Genomic DNA, 16,236 nt, shown 5'->3' on the forward strand with positions numbered 1-16,236 from the left:
TGCATAATGTCAATGAAACTTTTTTTTTTTTTTTATGCGGGAGATCGTGCATATTGTAAGTCATATAACCATAGAATACAAACTACGATATTATTTGTGTTCCTTTCATTCTTTTGGTTTTCGGCATTTGAGCATTCGCTAGCTCATAGTCAGACTTGAGAGGTATGCTAAAAGTTTTACGTGAATCGTGTATAAATAAATACTATGCATCCAACTCTACCCGAAAAAAGTAGTGCACAAGGAACAACCACAAACATTAAGTCTTACCGGTTATGGTACATGTTGTATGTGAATGAATTTTTCCCACTCCCTTGGTAAAGTCGCTTGAGGAGGCCACAAAAATGAAGTTGTTCACATATGTTTTCCACACTTTTTGTTATATTTTAAATATCATGATCCTTGATTTTTCTATTAGAACATGTTTAAAACTTATTTTTAACTATGCTTTCACGGTGTTTGCATTATTTGGAAGATTGGAGTCCACGAAAGTTTTAAAGTTGAAAAGAAAATTATTTCTTAAACATGTCATGACATACATGTACTAACAATTTTATTTTAAAATAAAAACTGAGGTCATCGCAATTGATAGTGATGGTAGGTACTTGGTGATGGCAGTTGTGGTGAGTTGGTACATGAGCAGGACTATGACTATGTTCGATGACTATGACATTGAAGTTGGACTGTCTTGAATTTTGGAAGCTTCGATGTCATTTAAGCTAGACTGACTTTGTGGGATGTGACCATGGCGGTGGTGGTGATGGCGATGGTGGTGATGGAAATGGATGTCTGGCGAACCTCCTTGGGAGGGACTCTCTTGGCCACTTGGTGTAGGAGCAGGGCTATCTTGAATTTTGGAAGCTTTAATGTCATTTAAGCTGGACTGGCTTTGTGGGATGTGACCATGGCGGCGGTGGTGGTGGCGGTGGTGGTGATGGAAATGGATGTCTGGCGAACCTCCTTGGGAGGGACTCTCTTGGCCACTTGGTGTAGGAGCAGGGCTATCTTGAATTTTGGAAGCTTCAATGTCATTTAAGCTGGACTGGCTTGGTGGGCTCTTACCATGGCGGCCATGTTCGTGGTGGTGGTGGTGATGGAAATGGATATGGATGTCTCGCGAATCTCCTTGGGAGGGACTCTCTTGACCACTTGGTATAGGAGCAGGGCTATCTTGAATTTTGGAAGCTTCAATGTCATTTAAGCTGGACTGGCTTGGTGGGCTCTTACCATGGCGGCCGTGTTGGTGGTGGTGATGATGGAAATGGATATGGATGTCGCGCGAATCTCCTTGGGAGGGACTCTCTTGACCACTTGGTGTAGGAGCAGGGCTATCTTGAATTTTGGAAGCTTCAATGTCATTTAAGCTTGACTGGCTTGGTGGGCTCTTACCATGGCGGCCGTGTTCGTGGTGGTGGTGGTGATGGAAATGGATATGGATGTCTCGCGAATCTCCTTGGGAGGGACTCTCTTGACCACTTGGTGTAGGAGCAGGGCTATCTTGAATTTTGGAAGCTTCAATGTCATTTAAGCTGGACTGGCTTTGTGGGATGTGACCATGGCGGTGGTGGTGGCGGTGGCGGTGGTGGTGATGGAAATGGATGTCTGGCGAACCTCCTTGGGAGGGACTCTCTTGACCACTTGGTGTAGGAGCAAGGCTATCTTGATATTCAGCGGCTTCGAAAACATTAATGCTGCAATAGAAGAGGAGTGCAATCACAAAAACACTTGTGGTAAGAGAACCCATTTTAATATGTTATGTAGTTCTAACGTTGAAGTGTAATATATATATAGACTCAAATATAATAATATGATTAAAAAATTCTAAGTTTAAAGTATATTATATGAGTAAAAGTTGAATAGTCTTGTCTCGAGGAATGCAAGTCAATATTGGTTAGATTTTTAACTTAGTTTGGATTTTGAAATAATGCACCAAACTCACATACCATATATACCATATATGACTTTCATTCTATACAAGAATTCTATATTTATTTTAAAAGGTCAATTGTTTGAATTTAATTTGGTAAAAAAATAGGAATGGTAAGTATAAAAAGTTGGGGTAACATGCATACGTAGAAAGGGCGAGCTGTGTCATGTTGGCGAGTTGTTTTATGGAGGAGTGAATTGTCTACGTTCAATTCGATGGGTTTAGAAGATATTCATGTGTTGAGTTTGATCGAGTAAAGAGGATTTTGAAATTCGACCAACTATTTGGATTGCAAGTTTTTTCAATTAAAACATCTATTCTTAAACCACGAACTCTATGTAACTATAAAGCATTGGGGTGGATTATTCGAATCATTTATTCCATTTTTCATTGGAGTAAAAGTGAAATGTGATGGGAAATGTAACGACTCGAAATTTTCTACTTAATTTAAGGTCGCTACTGTATACGTATCATAAACATTGAATGCGGAACACTTCATTTAAATTCCATAAAACATAACCTTTATCTTAAAACACAGCCATAGACTTACGTGTTTCGAAAACATCTTTAAACCGACACAACAAAAGACTAAATAAAATGAATAAGAATTTGAGTTAAAAACATCCTATACTTGCCTAAGTCTAAGAAAATAAATACCATTGTCCTATGCATGTGCCATGGTCTCGAGTTGCGATTTCGTCGTCAGCCGTACCGGAATGCCTTACCTTTACGTGAAAAATGTAGTAGCACATGACTTGAGTATTTAAAGAAATACTCAGTAAGTGACTCCACTATTGGGGTTAAATGCAACAATCACATGCAATGAGATGACGGGACCTATCTTTCATTCCGTTTTCCCTACGGTGCTGTCCTAACAGGTAATTTTGGACGCATACCATATACTCTACACATAGCCCATACGTGCGAGTATGGGCTCACCAGCTTGTTCGCACACCGCTGGGCCACTTTTCTTATCCGGTGGGCATACTTTGGGAGCCCCTTAGGCCGGACACCCGCTAGAACAAGTAACCGTCACGGCAGCGCTATGCAAAGCATAACGATCGTTGTCCTGCCATTGGATATACGCATCCGTACCCTCGTGATGGGACAGGGGTATCCCCCAAGTGCATGAGGTCCCAAAACTTTTCCATTTTCATTATCCTTTAATGCATCCCCTCTAGCATTATGTACACATCATATCATTTTTCATATCGTTCATCATTCATATCATATCGTTTCTCATTTTTCAGTTCTCAAATCATACATAATTCTAACGAGGTTATATTTCATGTCATTCATATCATGCTGTATACACACAATTTAACAGACCTAACATAACATTATATGCTTTTAACATAACATTTCATCATATACACAACATACCATGACATATTGCATCACAATGTATCATATCATAAACAAGTCATAACGTAAACACTTTGTAGTCATATCGTTCTCTAACTTATCACAGCCTTAACGTTCTTATACCTATCACAGACATATCATTACGTGAACGTGCCTTAGTCATATCATCACAAGAACGTATCCTAACGCTATCGTTCTATCAATCCTAACGCTATCGTTCTATCAATCTATCACAAACCTATCCCTTTCTACCCGTAACGTAACCGTATTCTTCCATCAATCTCTCTTATCCAAATCACTCCGGTATGTAACCTAACCTTAATGTTTCATGAACGTATTTCACTCCTATCGCTACATTTCGTTTTGAGCATCCTTCTCGTATCCTATCTCAAACATATCCTTGAACACATCGTACCGTAATTTTATCATACAATTCACCTATTGTAATGTATACATAACATACAAGAAGCATATCGATCCACAGACAATTCACACATATCAATATATATGACACGTGCAGAACCACGGGGAACGTATCAACATCGAATATAACCATGACGATTGTTGAAGGTGTTAATATAACACATGCGGAAGTAATTTGGATCTTAGGCACTCTAAGTACTTCAATTATAGTAAATTAGCTAACATGTTTAAAAGCATTAAAACTCAATGAGTTTGAATACTAACCTTTTGTCGCTCAAGTTTCTTTTTCCTCATAAACCAGTTTCGAACCACCACTAGTGTCTTCTCCACTATTCTCCGGCCTTAGAACGGGATTGTGGAATCCGGTGAGTGACTAAACTTGGGAGGGATTTTGTATATGAAGAGAGTGTTTGTCTCAAGGTTTTCCACCAGAAAGACCTTTCATGCACCATGATCACTCTATTTATAGAGTCATGTTTGCATGTTCATGCAAATTTGAGATCACCAAATTTTGACACTCGAAATTCCACTCAAATGTTTGGGATTATGGGACAAGCATGCATGTTTGAGTTAACCAAATTTTGACACTCAAAATTCCACTCAGACTTTTGGGGTTTATTTGGCAAGCATGCAAGTTTGGTTAAACCAAAATTTTGACACTTAAAAATTCCACTTACATGGATTTTTCCATTAAAAGAAGTCAACATTTTGACTTTCTTCATTTTAATTCAACAATTAATTTGAATAATTAATTTTAAACTAAGGTAATATTAAATGATTAATTAAACTATTTAATTAATATTTAATATTAACTCAAAAGCCAATCCCAATCAATTCCGACACTTATTTGATTAAAATATTTAAAACTTATTTAAATATCTCAAATTCTCTCTTTTTGTTTAATTCGTAAATAAAACAAAAATGCGGTTAAATATATCGTATATATGTAGCGCATATTCCCTAATTTGAATTCAAACACTTCGAACTCACTCGTCACACTATTCTATTGTTTAGTCCGATATGAGCTAGCAGAGGGACCTAATGGACCTATAGATCATGGGCTCCAACGATCCAAGATTAACCGGTTAAACTCATTAACCTTGCTAATCAACAACACTCGTTAACTACTAGGACACTCTACTATAGCCTAGTAGTTGCAATCCCCTCACTATAGATATATTTCTGTCCATTTGATATAACAAGTAAGTCGATTCTTCACAGGTTGTTCGTAACTAGAGTTGGGTCAATTTACCGTTTTACCCCTAAAGTTACTTCTTGTTCCTTATGTCTCACTGGTCCTCTAATGAACAATTGGTTTGTGGTCCAACCAGTAAACCGAATCCCTCTCACGCCAATGAGAGGGTGGGGCACCTTGTTCAAGACTTGGAGTCAGTGCTTAAGGGACCTACCTCTCTTCTATCCCTAAAAGTTGGTAGGAGTGAATTCCATCTTGCACCCCACGTCCCCAGCCATTCACCCAGTCTTATCCCTAAAATGGGGGGCCTATTGAGTCGGCGAACTCGAGCCACTCTCACCCATGCAAATCTAAGGATAATTCCAAATAAACAGGAGTTCATGGTTAGCTTAGGATTAAAATCGAGTTACCTAGGTCATCGAATGAAAAGAAAATCAGTCTCAACAGTAAACGACATTATAAAGTGAGTGATTTTCTTCATGGTCTGATCTTATGCAATACTCATTGCATAGGACACCCCTACTCACATGTCTCCACATGTACAATTTAGTGATCACATTGTTTATGTCATATACAAGAGTGGGCCGCATCCATAGTGTCCCCGGGATAAGGTACTCAGTCTTATCCCCATACTATAGATCATTTTGACTATATACTTGAACTTGATCCACTCTTATGTCTCTACATATAGCTCAAGTAATCATACTATAGTCAGAGTGTTCTTAGTTTATTGGATTTAGATTAATAATCGTAAAAATTCACTTTATTCGATAACAATCTTTACTGAATAAACAACAATAATAACTTTATTGAAAATAGAATATATTTTTCGTTTACAAACTATGAGTTTTAGGACATAAAACCCAACAATAGTAAGGTCACTTACCTGGCTAGCTTAAGTCGTTATCACAAATATATCTTTAATGAAAGTTTGATTCTGTCCTTTGAAATCCGAGTCAACCTATGTGAGCCCATGACATCCGTTTCAAGTTTGGAATCTACAAAAGTATTTCTCTAATTTACATAGGTTCATTGTTAACGGTCTTGAAATGTTATATGTCTATAATTATATTTTTATTACAAATCTTATTTTTCATGGTTATTGTTTTATTAAAAAAAAAAAAAAGTAGATACGGCTATTTCAAGTTATTCTCGGTTTTACTACTCTCCGTATTTACCCTCTATATTTACGTTTGCCTTTTAAGTTTGTGGTTTTTAATTCCCTAATTTTTTTTCTTTCGGTTGCATTTTAATTCTGTTTTCATGTATTCCAAATTTAATTCTGTTTTCATGTATTCCAAATTTCTAGTTGATCTCTGTTTCCAAATCTTTCCTTGTTAAACCATTCTATCTTTAATCTATTCATTTGGCTACTGATAAAAATTTAATTTAATATTACTAATATGACAAAAATTTAATTTAATATTACTAATATGACAAAAATTTAATCTAATATTACTAATCTAACGTGATTTACTAGAAATGATTGGCGCTTAATTTCTAACTCAACGCTAGACCATTGTAATAATTCAACGAAAATATGAGTATAATTGGTTGTGATTTCTAAAAAAATATGATAAAAGAAAATGAAGATTTAATATATACGTTATTGATCAGATCTATCTCACTTAAATTTACCATGAATGGTAAAGGTCATTCTCATTTTTTTTTCTCTCAAGTAAATCTAATAATTATTGTTTTTCTTTTTCTTTTTGTAGTAACTGTTACTTTCTGCCGCAAGGACGGGTATAATTGTGGAAAGTGACGAGAGATTAATGGAGAGAAGTGGGAAAAGGTTGTTTTTTTTTTAATTAATTAATTATTATTATTATAATAAATATTTTTTTATAATTTTTTTATTGGTTTATTTGTTTATTTATTTTTGGGCTACTACACAGGAAGATCTATTTATATTAAGATTTGTAACTCATTTTAATGTAAATTTTTAAAGACTTAAAATTTTATATTTAAGAGGTAAAAAAAATCAATAACAAAAAAAGATTATCTATTTGTATATAATTATAATAAATATAAGTATGTTTAATTGTATTGTAAGCATGTTTTTTTTAATTAACAATAATGTGCGTGGTGCTCAATGTTGTGTGTGGAGTAAGATGTGTATTTTCTAAACATGGATACGTGAAAAACATTGTGCACAACATAACTCAAATTGGGGCCTCTTCCAATGATAGATCCTCTTGAAGTGCAAGTGCTCAATATTGTGTGTGGGGTACGATGTGTATTTTCTCAACATAGATGCATGAAAAACATTGTGCACAGCAGCGAGGGTGGGTGGCAACGCAAACCTGTATGCCACGACACCAATCCTCTCAAGGATTTGAAATGTACCGATGAACCTGGGGATAAACTTACCCCTTTTTCCCGAACCTTATCACCCTTCTCAAGGGCTTTACCTTCAGGAGAACATGTTCGTCCACCGCAAACTCGAGATCCTTTCTTCGAGTGTCAGCGTAACTCTTTTGCTGGCTCTGTGCAGTAAGTATCCATGATCCAATTTTCTGGACTACCGCCTTGGTGATCTGAACTAATTCCGGTCCCATAAGTTGTTGGGTTCCAACCTCTTCCCAAAACACTGATGTCTTGTCTGCCACCTCTTCCCATACAGGGCCTCAACGGAGCCATATATATCTTTTCTTGATAACTAATTTTATAAGCAACTTCCATGAGGGGTAGGTGTTCATCCCAACAACCAGCGAAATCCATCACAAACGCCTTGAGCATGTCCTCTAATACTTGATTCAACCTTTCTGTCTATTCATCTGTCTGAGAATGGAAGGCCGTACTGAAACAAAGTTGGGTATCCTAAGCTTTTTGCAATCCTTTCAAAAAAAAAAAAACGAGAGGTAAACCTAGCATCGTGATCAGACACAATAGAAGTAGGCACCCCATGCAACCAAACTATTTCTCGGACATACAACTGAGCCCATCAATCCACTCGAAATGTGCTCTAAATCGGGATGAGTGAGGTGTTTTTGCAGGTCTATCAGCAGTGACACTCTGTTTTAGTTTTGTTTAAGTAGTTAAAATCACCAACACCCATTTTAATGTTACCCAAAAACTCACTTAATTTCCAGCGATAAAATTAACCAAAAAGATAGGTTCCATGTGGAATCGATAATTTACGTATTACTTGCTACTTTTGATAGTGTATACTTGCACTTATTCTTGTGAATTTTACATCATTTTATTATATACATCCACAAGCGATCCAGTTGTCAGACGTAGACGGTCTCCTTCACCTCTCCGTTGAGGAAAGTGGACTTCACGTCCATGTAGTGGACCTCCCAGGAATGATGTGTTGCGATCGCCAGCAACAGGCAGACAGATTCCAACCTTGCCACCGGCACAAACACCTCTTCGGAGTTCACCCCTCGAGAGTCCAACGTCGAATCCACAGTACGCGGTGTTGCAAACTCCACTGGTTCAGGGGCCGCAACAGGAGTTGCGGCCGGTGTTGGTGTAGGCGTGCCCAGTGCAGCTGCTGGTGGCGGTGACAATTCCCGCAGGAGTTGCGGCCGGTGTTGGTGTAGGCGTGCCCAGTGCAGCTGCTGGTGGCGGTGACAATTCCCGGTGTTGCGCTGGCCGGTGTTGGTGTAGGCGTGCCCAGTGCAGCTGCTGGTGGCGGTGACAATTCCCGGTGTTGCGCTGATCCTTCTCCTGGCTCGGTGATGAGGTACTCCATCGTGAATTATTCTGGGTTTTGGTCCACCTTGGCCACGTCGTTCCACTACCAAAAGGTGTTCTGGTTGAAGACAACGTCGCGCAACACGTGAGCTCGTCCCCCCGTAGGATCATAGAGCTTCTACACCTTGCTCCCGGGTTCATAGCCGATGAAAACGACCTTCAGTCTCTTGAGATCGAGCTTGACGAGGTGGAGATGCGTGATCTTCATGTACGTGACGTAGTCGTACACTCGGAGATGATGTACTGTAGGCTTTTCGAACACTCGGAGATGATGTACCGTAGGCTTCGGGGATGGTTTGTACTTGAAGTCTTTCGGGGATGGTAGTTTGCCGCCGGTAAGAACAGGAACATATGACATAAGCGTAAGACAATGAAATCTATGATTTTGTTGCTGCTCAAAACCAATGTTGTGTTTCTTTTTTTAATTTAGGGTTTAGGGTTTGACTCAATTCATGCCATTCCACTGGACGTCACCTCAACTCAATTTTGTGGCCTATCTCCACTCACTAGACTTTGTCTAACAATAACTAAAGGTTGAACAAAATTTAAGGAGTTTGATGAGAAATTCATTGGAAACATGAAGTTCTGAGACAAATCTAATATACCGATCCATCTTTTTCCTATGTAATAATGACAACCAACTTTTGGTGACCTATATATTACATTCCGAGTGTGAAGAGCAATATTATTGGTCTTGGTCAAATGACAGAAGAAGGTAGTATAATGGAGTTAGTCGGCTCATTTCTCAAGTTCTTTGACAAAAATGGAGCCCGGTTGATTAAGATAAAATTGTCACGAAACCACCTGTCTAAGGTACTAATGAAACACCATTAAAATTTTTCAAAAACCTCCATTGGCACTATCATTGGCATCAAGAAAGGGAAGAAGAAACTATCATTGGCATCAAGAAAGGGAAGAAGAAACCAATGAGTTGGGAGAAGAAGAAACTAAAGACTACGAGGCTACGATGATCCATGAAGAGCAACTTATAAGTCAATGTACTCCATCAAACTTATTATGTCAACCAAGGAGGCTTAGAAGAAAGGCTACTAGCATTTTCTTTTTTTAAAAAAAAAAAAAACATCAAACTTGTCATCTCAACCAAATAAGCCACCAAAAACAAAACAAGAGTCCAGTATTAAAAGGGGTGACAATTACCAATTTCTTTGCGCCATTTCTATTGAATATCTAGTTTGTTCATCCAACTTTCTTGAGATGGATGGTTTCCACAAAAATTCTAACGAACTTATACTATGGGAATGCAGAGTTGAAAGACAAGCAATATCTTACAAGAGGATAAAATTCCTATGCATAATAGAGAAGCAAAAGAAATTTCATGATGCACAATTAAATTTCTTATAAAGAAGACAAAGTTGATTAGGGATGAAGCAACATTGACACGGTAAAGCAACATGCATATATACTCAACAAGGCTCTAGCCAAGATTAAACTTTACAGGCATGCGATTGTTATTTAGAATGAGAATCTCGAGCCAAGTCAAGCTTAGGAGAGAAAATGTGAATCAATAAATTTGATTTAATAAAAATAGTTATTCACTTAAGTAAGTTTAAAAAAAATGGTTAGTGATTTATTTAAGAGAATTGTTAAGGTTCATAAATTGCAGAGAAAGTTTAAGAAAATAGATAGTTATTTACATAGGAGAATTGTATGTGGTTTTTAACTTGAGAAAGTTTACAAAATTTGTTAGTGTTTTTCTCCATCTAGATACTGATTAGATATTAATAACAATAAGAATTGAAAACTATAGTGGTTAAGATTTTGGGTAAAAAAAAACTCTTCTCTCAAGATGTTCTTTCTCCTTCAATTATTTGTTTTGGTGTACTTTAATGTTGATTGCCATATCATCGTTGGAGAAAGGAGTAAAGAATTTAAGATGTCTTAAAGCGAATAAGAGTTTTGCAAGTCGGCTCAACTGCTCTAATTCAACTCAAATTGCAAGTTTTTTTAATAGGATTTACCTCAATTTCAGAACATATAGAATAGCGTATAGAATGCCGTAGATGAAATTGAAGCACTATAAGCATGAGCTTGAGGTAAAAATAGCTAAGGAAAGTTTAGAGATGTTCAATTAGGTCAAAAATAATAAATGAACGTACCGTTGGAACATTTACGAATTAGGTGGGATGAATTCATTGTTGCTTAAGTCTCACGTATCCTGTAGCATTTCTACGTGATATTATTTTATTTTATGAAATCTTAATGAATTTCATGACGCATATTCTTTTTGTTTGTTGATCATGCTTACTATATTGATATTATTATGTTTATGCCCGGGAATGAAATATCGTTAATATGTATTTACGTCTCATAGGGAATACATGTCTTGATAAGTATGAAAGTATTATGTGCATTATTTTACTATACAATGATTTTTAATGCAGACGCCAAGCATGTTGTATGTCACACAAGCATGAATTAGTTATCCAATACGTTATGTAGAGACGTGTACACCACAATATTATGCACATTCGTTTCTTTTTTGTTAGTTTTTGGCAATATGAGTGTTCACTAGCTCATAACTAAGTCAGGTAGTACTATACGAGCTTGCCTAGTGGACTCATATAAGGTGTGTGTAAAGAAGTACTATGCATGCATCCCCACCCGAAAATAAAAATAGATCCCAAGGAACAACCACGAAAGGTGTGAACAAATAAAAATATGAGTGCAAATGATAGGAACATCAATTCTCTAAATCGATATGATACCATCCACTTTGAACATAAGTTTTTATGATTTCCTTTTAGTTTCCTCAAAAGATCTCATACCAATGGAGATAGTGTCCATCGTTTTTATGTTAGGATCCGCACAACAACACATACTCGATGTAGATGAACACAAAGAACATGAGAGAGAAAATGTAAGGAGAAATATTGGTGAGAGGTTTATATTAATGACTTCCGGTAACAAGGACATTTTCAAAACAGTCTAATGAGAACGATTCAGTTTAATATATATAACTTTACCACATATAATCATCTACTATATATTTATATATATATATATATATATATAGCTATCTACCATATATAGTTTTTACTGTATATAATTCTTGACGATGTCTAATATGAAATATAACATTAATATATATTATCATTCATTATGCTATAAATAAGCTGCAAATTATATAACCTAACATTATATACCTAAATCTTCCCCCTCATCCGCTAATGTGGAATCCAACGTGCAATGTAAATCATGTAATGGCACATAAACTGACCGCTAAACACATAAGTAGGTTTACGATAAATTTAACATTTTTAAGTAAACATACAATCTTGTGAACTAATGGAAAAGAGGTTTAGTACTGTGAAGGGTCTCAACGTCACAGTACTTGTAAGGCTTACAGTAAACAACTTCTTGGACTTCGATTCTGCTTATTCGAATATAGGTGTTACCTGTACCTTAGTAATACCAAACAAGTTTTTTCGACATAAACCTTGTAGAGTCACGAACGTCTCACGACACAAAGAATCTCACTGACTAATATTCTCAAGAAATTATTTTTGATCTGCAAAATCAGAGAGAGATCACCATCGTACACCCATCTTGCTCTGATACGAGATTGTTGAACACACCTCTTTGTGGAAAACACTAGCACTCTTTGTAAAGATAAACAAAAAATATATTACAAATAAAACACTCTCTGGAAAACACTAGCACTCTTTGTAAAGATAAACCAAGAATATATTACAAATATTTTGTTTTACTTTGATTACTTGGGACTTCTTGAGGTGAAAACCTCACCGATGTGATGAGGCATTTATAGTAGAAACTAGACAATTTATTCTTAAAATATTTAACTATTATTACTAAATTACCTAAATCCTTTACCTATAATACCTAAATAATTTTCCCAAAATATGTAAGTATCTTTATTCCTAAAGTACCTAAATAATTTTCGTAATTTATATAGACAATAGACTAGTACAATTATTAGGCTTGATCCTATTGGACTAGTGATGATCTTTTAACACATTACACTATAAACCCGCCTTGAGAGGGGACAAAGGACTACATGGGTAAACTAAAAACTTTACACAAATGTGTTCAAATAAAGCTATCAAACTGTCCTATAAGAAATGATGCCGAGGATTTTGTTAGTTGACTGCAATGCAAACTTACAAAGTATGAAAACAAAAAAGTTAGTTCAACCCTAAATAAGATAACTACGCAAAATTTTAAGGTATTTTATTTTAAATTAGTTTTATTTTCTTTTCTTTTGTTTTTGTCGTAGATGTTTTGACTCTTGAAAATTGGATGGTGATATTTTATCTAATTTATGGTTGTCACATAACAGAATATTTAATTTTAAAAACAAAAACATCTACTATTTTTTCATAACCAACTCAGTGAGTCTAAATTCCCTGCATTTATTCTAAGGTACTCAGGAGAGGTTAGACATTTGAATTTCTAACCTTTTTACATGTAATCTATTTTCATTGATTATGATTGATGTATTGATATGATCATATTTATGTCTTGGGAGACACCATGATGTACCCATGTATAAAATGAATCAATGAAATACCATGAATATGTACGTTGTATAAGAAATTTAGGTCATGGTAAGTATGAAAGTATTATGTGCATAATGTCAATGAAACTTTTTTTTTTTTTTTATGCGGGAGATCATGCATATTGTATGTCATATAATCATAGAATAGAAACTACGATATTATTTGTGTTCCTTTCATTCTTTTGGTTTTCGGCATTTGAGCATTCGCTAGCTCATAGTCAGACTTGAGAGGTATGCTAAAAGTTTTACGTGAATCGTGTATAAATAAATACTATGCATCCAACTCTACCCGAAAAAAGTAGTGCACAAGGAACAACCACAAACATTAAGTCTTACCGGTTATGGTACATGTTGTATGTGAATGAATTTTTCCCACTCCCTTGGTAAAGTCGCTTGAGGAGGCCACAAAAATGAAGTTGTTCACATATAGTTTTCCACACTTTTTGTTATATTTTAAATATCATGATCCTTGATTTTTCTATTAGAACATGTTTAAACCTTATTTTTAACTATGCTTTCACGGTGTTTGCATTATTTGGAAGATTGGAGTCCACGAAAGTTTTAAAGTTGAAAAGAAATTATTTCTTAAACATGTCATGACATACATGTACTAACAATTTTATTTTAAAAGAAAAACTGAGGTCATCGCAATTGATAGTGATGGTAGGTACTTGGTGATGGCAGTTGTGGTGAGTTGGTACATGAGCAGGACTATGACTATGTTCGATGACTATGACATTGAAGTTGGACTGTCTTGAATTTTGGAAGCTTCGATGTCATTTAAGCTGGACTGACTTTGTGGAATGTGACCATGGCGGTGGTGGTGATGGCGATGGTGGTGATGGAAATGGATGTCTGGCGAACCTCCTTGGGAGGGACTCTCTTGGCCACTTGGTGTAGGAGCAGGGCTATCTTGAATTTTGGAAGCTTCAATGTCATTTAAGCTGGACTGGCTTGGTGGGCTCTTACCATGGCGGCCGTGTTCGTGGTGGTGGTGGTGATGGAAATGGATATGGATGTCTCGCGAATCTCCTTGGGAGGGACTCTCTTGACCACTTGGTGTAGGAGCAGGGCTATCTTGAATTTTGGAAGCTTCAATGTCATTTAAGCTGGACTGGCTTGGTGGGCTCTTACCATGGCGGCCGTGTTCGTGGTGGTGATGATGGAAATGGATATGGATGTCGCGCGAATCTCCTTGGGAGGGACTCTCTTGACCACTTGGTGTAGGAGCAGGGCTATCTTGAATTTTGGAAGCTTCAATGTCATTTAAGCTGGACTGGCTTGGTGGGCTCTTACCATGGCGGCCGTGTTCGTGGTGGTGGTGGTGATGGAAATGGATATGGATGTCTCGCGAATCTCCTTGGGAGGGACTCTCTTGACCACTTGGTGTAGGAGCAGGGCTATCTTGAATTTTGGAAGCTTCAATGTCATTTAAGCTGGACTGGCTTGGTGGGCTCTTACCATGGCGGCCGTGTTCGTGGTGGTGGTGGTGATGGAAATGGATATGGATGTCTCGCGAATCTCCTTGGGAGGGACTCTCTTGACCACTTGGTGTAGGAGCAGGGCTATCTTGAATTTTGGAAGCTTCAATGTCATTTAAGCTGGACTGGCTTGGTGGGCTCTTACCATGGCGGCCGTGTTCGTGGTGGTGGTGGTGATGGAAATGGATATGGATGTCTCGCGAATCTCCTTGGGAGGGACTCTCTTGACCACTTGGTGTAGGAGCAGGGCTATCTTGAATTTTGGAAGCTTCAATGTCATTTAAGCTGGACTGGCTTGGTGGGCTCTTACCATGGCGGCCGTGTTCGTGGTGGTGGTGGTGATGGAAATGGATATGGATGTCTCGCGAATCTCCTTGGGAGGGACTCTCTTGACCACTTGGTGTAGGAGCAGGGCTATCTTGAATTTTGGAAGCTTCAATGTCATTTAAGCTTGACTGGCTTGGTGGGCTCTTACCATGGCGGCCGTGTTCGTGGTGGTGGTGGTGATGGAAATGGATATGGATGTCTCGCGAATCTCCTTGGGAGGGACTCTCTTGACCACTTGGTGTAGGAGCAGGGCTATCTTGAATTTTGGAAGCTTCAATGTCATTTAAGCTGGACTGGCTTGGTGGGCTCTTACCATGGCGGCCGTGTTCGTGGTGGTGGTGGTGATGGAAATGGATATGGATGTCTCGCGAATCTCCTTGGGAGGGACTCTCTTGACCACTTGGTGTAGGAGCAGGGCTATCTTGAATTTTGGAAGCTTCAATGTCATTTAAGCTGGACTGGCTTTGTGGGCTCTTACCATGGCGGCCGTGTTCGTGGTGGTGGTGGTGATGGAAATGGATATGGATGTCTCGCGAATCTCCTTGGGAGGGACTCTCTTGACCACTTGGTGTAGGAGCAGGGCTATCTTGAATTTTGGAAGCTTCAATGTCATTTAAGCTGGACTGGCTTTGTGGGATGTGACCATGGCGGTGGTGGTGGCGGTGGCGGTGGTGGTGATGGAAATGGATGTCTGGCGAACCTCCTTGGGAGGGACTCTCTTGACCACTTGGTGTAGGAGCAAGGCTATCTTGATATTCAGCGGCTTCGAAAACATTAATGCTGCAATAGAAGAGGAGTGCAATCACAAAAACACTTGTGGTAAGAGAACCCATTTTAATATGTTATGTAGTTCTAACGTTGAAGTGTAATATATATATAGACTCAAATATAATAATATGATTAAAAAATTCTAAGTTTAAAGTATATTATATGAGTAAAAGTTGAATAGTCTTGTCTCGAGGAATGCAAGTCAATATTGGTTAGATTTTTAACTTAGTTTGGATTTAGAAATAATGCACCAAACTCACATACCATATATACCATATATGACTTTCATTCTATACAAGAATTCTATATTTATTGTTTGAATTTAATTTGGTAAAAAAATAGGAATGGTAAGTGTAAAAAGTTGGGGTAACATGCATATGTAGAAAGGGCGAGCTGTGTCATGTTGGCGAGTTGTTTCATGGAGGAGTGAATTGTCTACGTTCAATTCGATGGGTTTAGAAGATATTCATGTGTTGAGTTTGATCGAGTAAAGAGGATTTTGAAATTCGAC

The 16,236-nt window shown here is 37.5% G+C and overlaps 1 protein-coding gene across 1 annotated transcript; it reads right to left on the reverse strand.

Annotated features, from left to right (window-relative positions):
* Positions 1-571: 571 nt before the first annotated feature.
* LOC111455568 (LIM domain-containing protein A-like) lies at positions 572-15,790 on the reverse strand. The gene is made up of 4 exons (XM_023097280.1): positions 14,041-15,790; positions 1,517-1,635; positions 955-1,351; positions 572-684 (listed from the first exon to the last, which is right to left on the reverse strand). Exons 1-4 carry the CDS (start codon positions 15,788-15,790, stop codon positions 662-664), a joined length of 2,289 nt encoding a protein of 762 aa, XP_022953048.1. The 3' UTR covers positions 572-661.
* Between the last annotated feature and the right edge of the window lie 446 nt (positions 15,791-16,236).

This window comes from Cucurbita moschata, unplaced genomic scaffold, assembly GCF_002738365.1.
Source record: "Cucurbita moschata cultivar Rifu unplaced genomic scaffold, Cmos_1.0 Cmo_Scf00017, whole genome shotgun sequence".
Classification (NCBI taxonomy): Eukaryota; Viridiplantae; Streptophyta; class Magnoliopsida; order Cucurbitales; family Cucurbitaceae; genus Cucurbita; species Cucurbita moschata.

What these genes read in the sequence shown, in the direction of transcription:
- LOC111455568 (XM_023097280.1), bottom strand. Translation starts at nt 15,790, where the DNA reads ATGGGTTCTCTTACCACAAGTGTTTTTGTGATTGCACTCCTCTTCTAT. An exon ending in TAGCCCTGCTCCTACACCAA is followed by an intron (nt 1,636 to 14,040) that starts GTGGCCAAGAGA and finishes CTCCTACACCAA; the next exon opens with GTGGTCAAGAGAGTCCCTCC. An exon ending in GCCAGTCCAGCTTAAATGAC is followed by an intron (nt 1,352 to 1,516) that starts ATTGAAGCTTCC and finishes AGCTTAAATGAC; the next exon opens with ATTGAAGCTTCCAAAATTCA.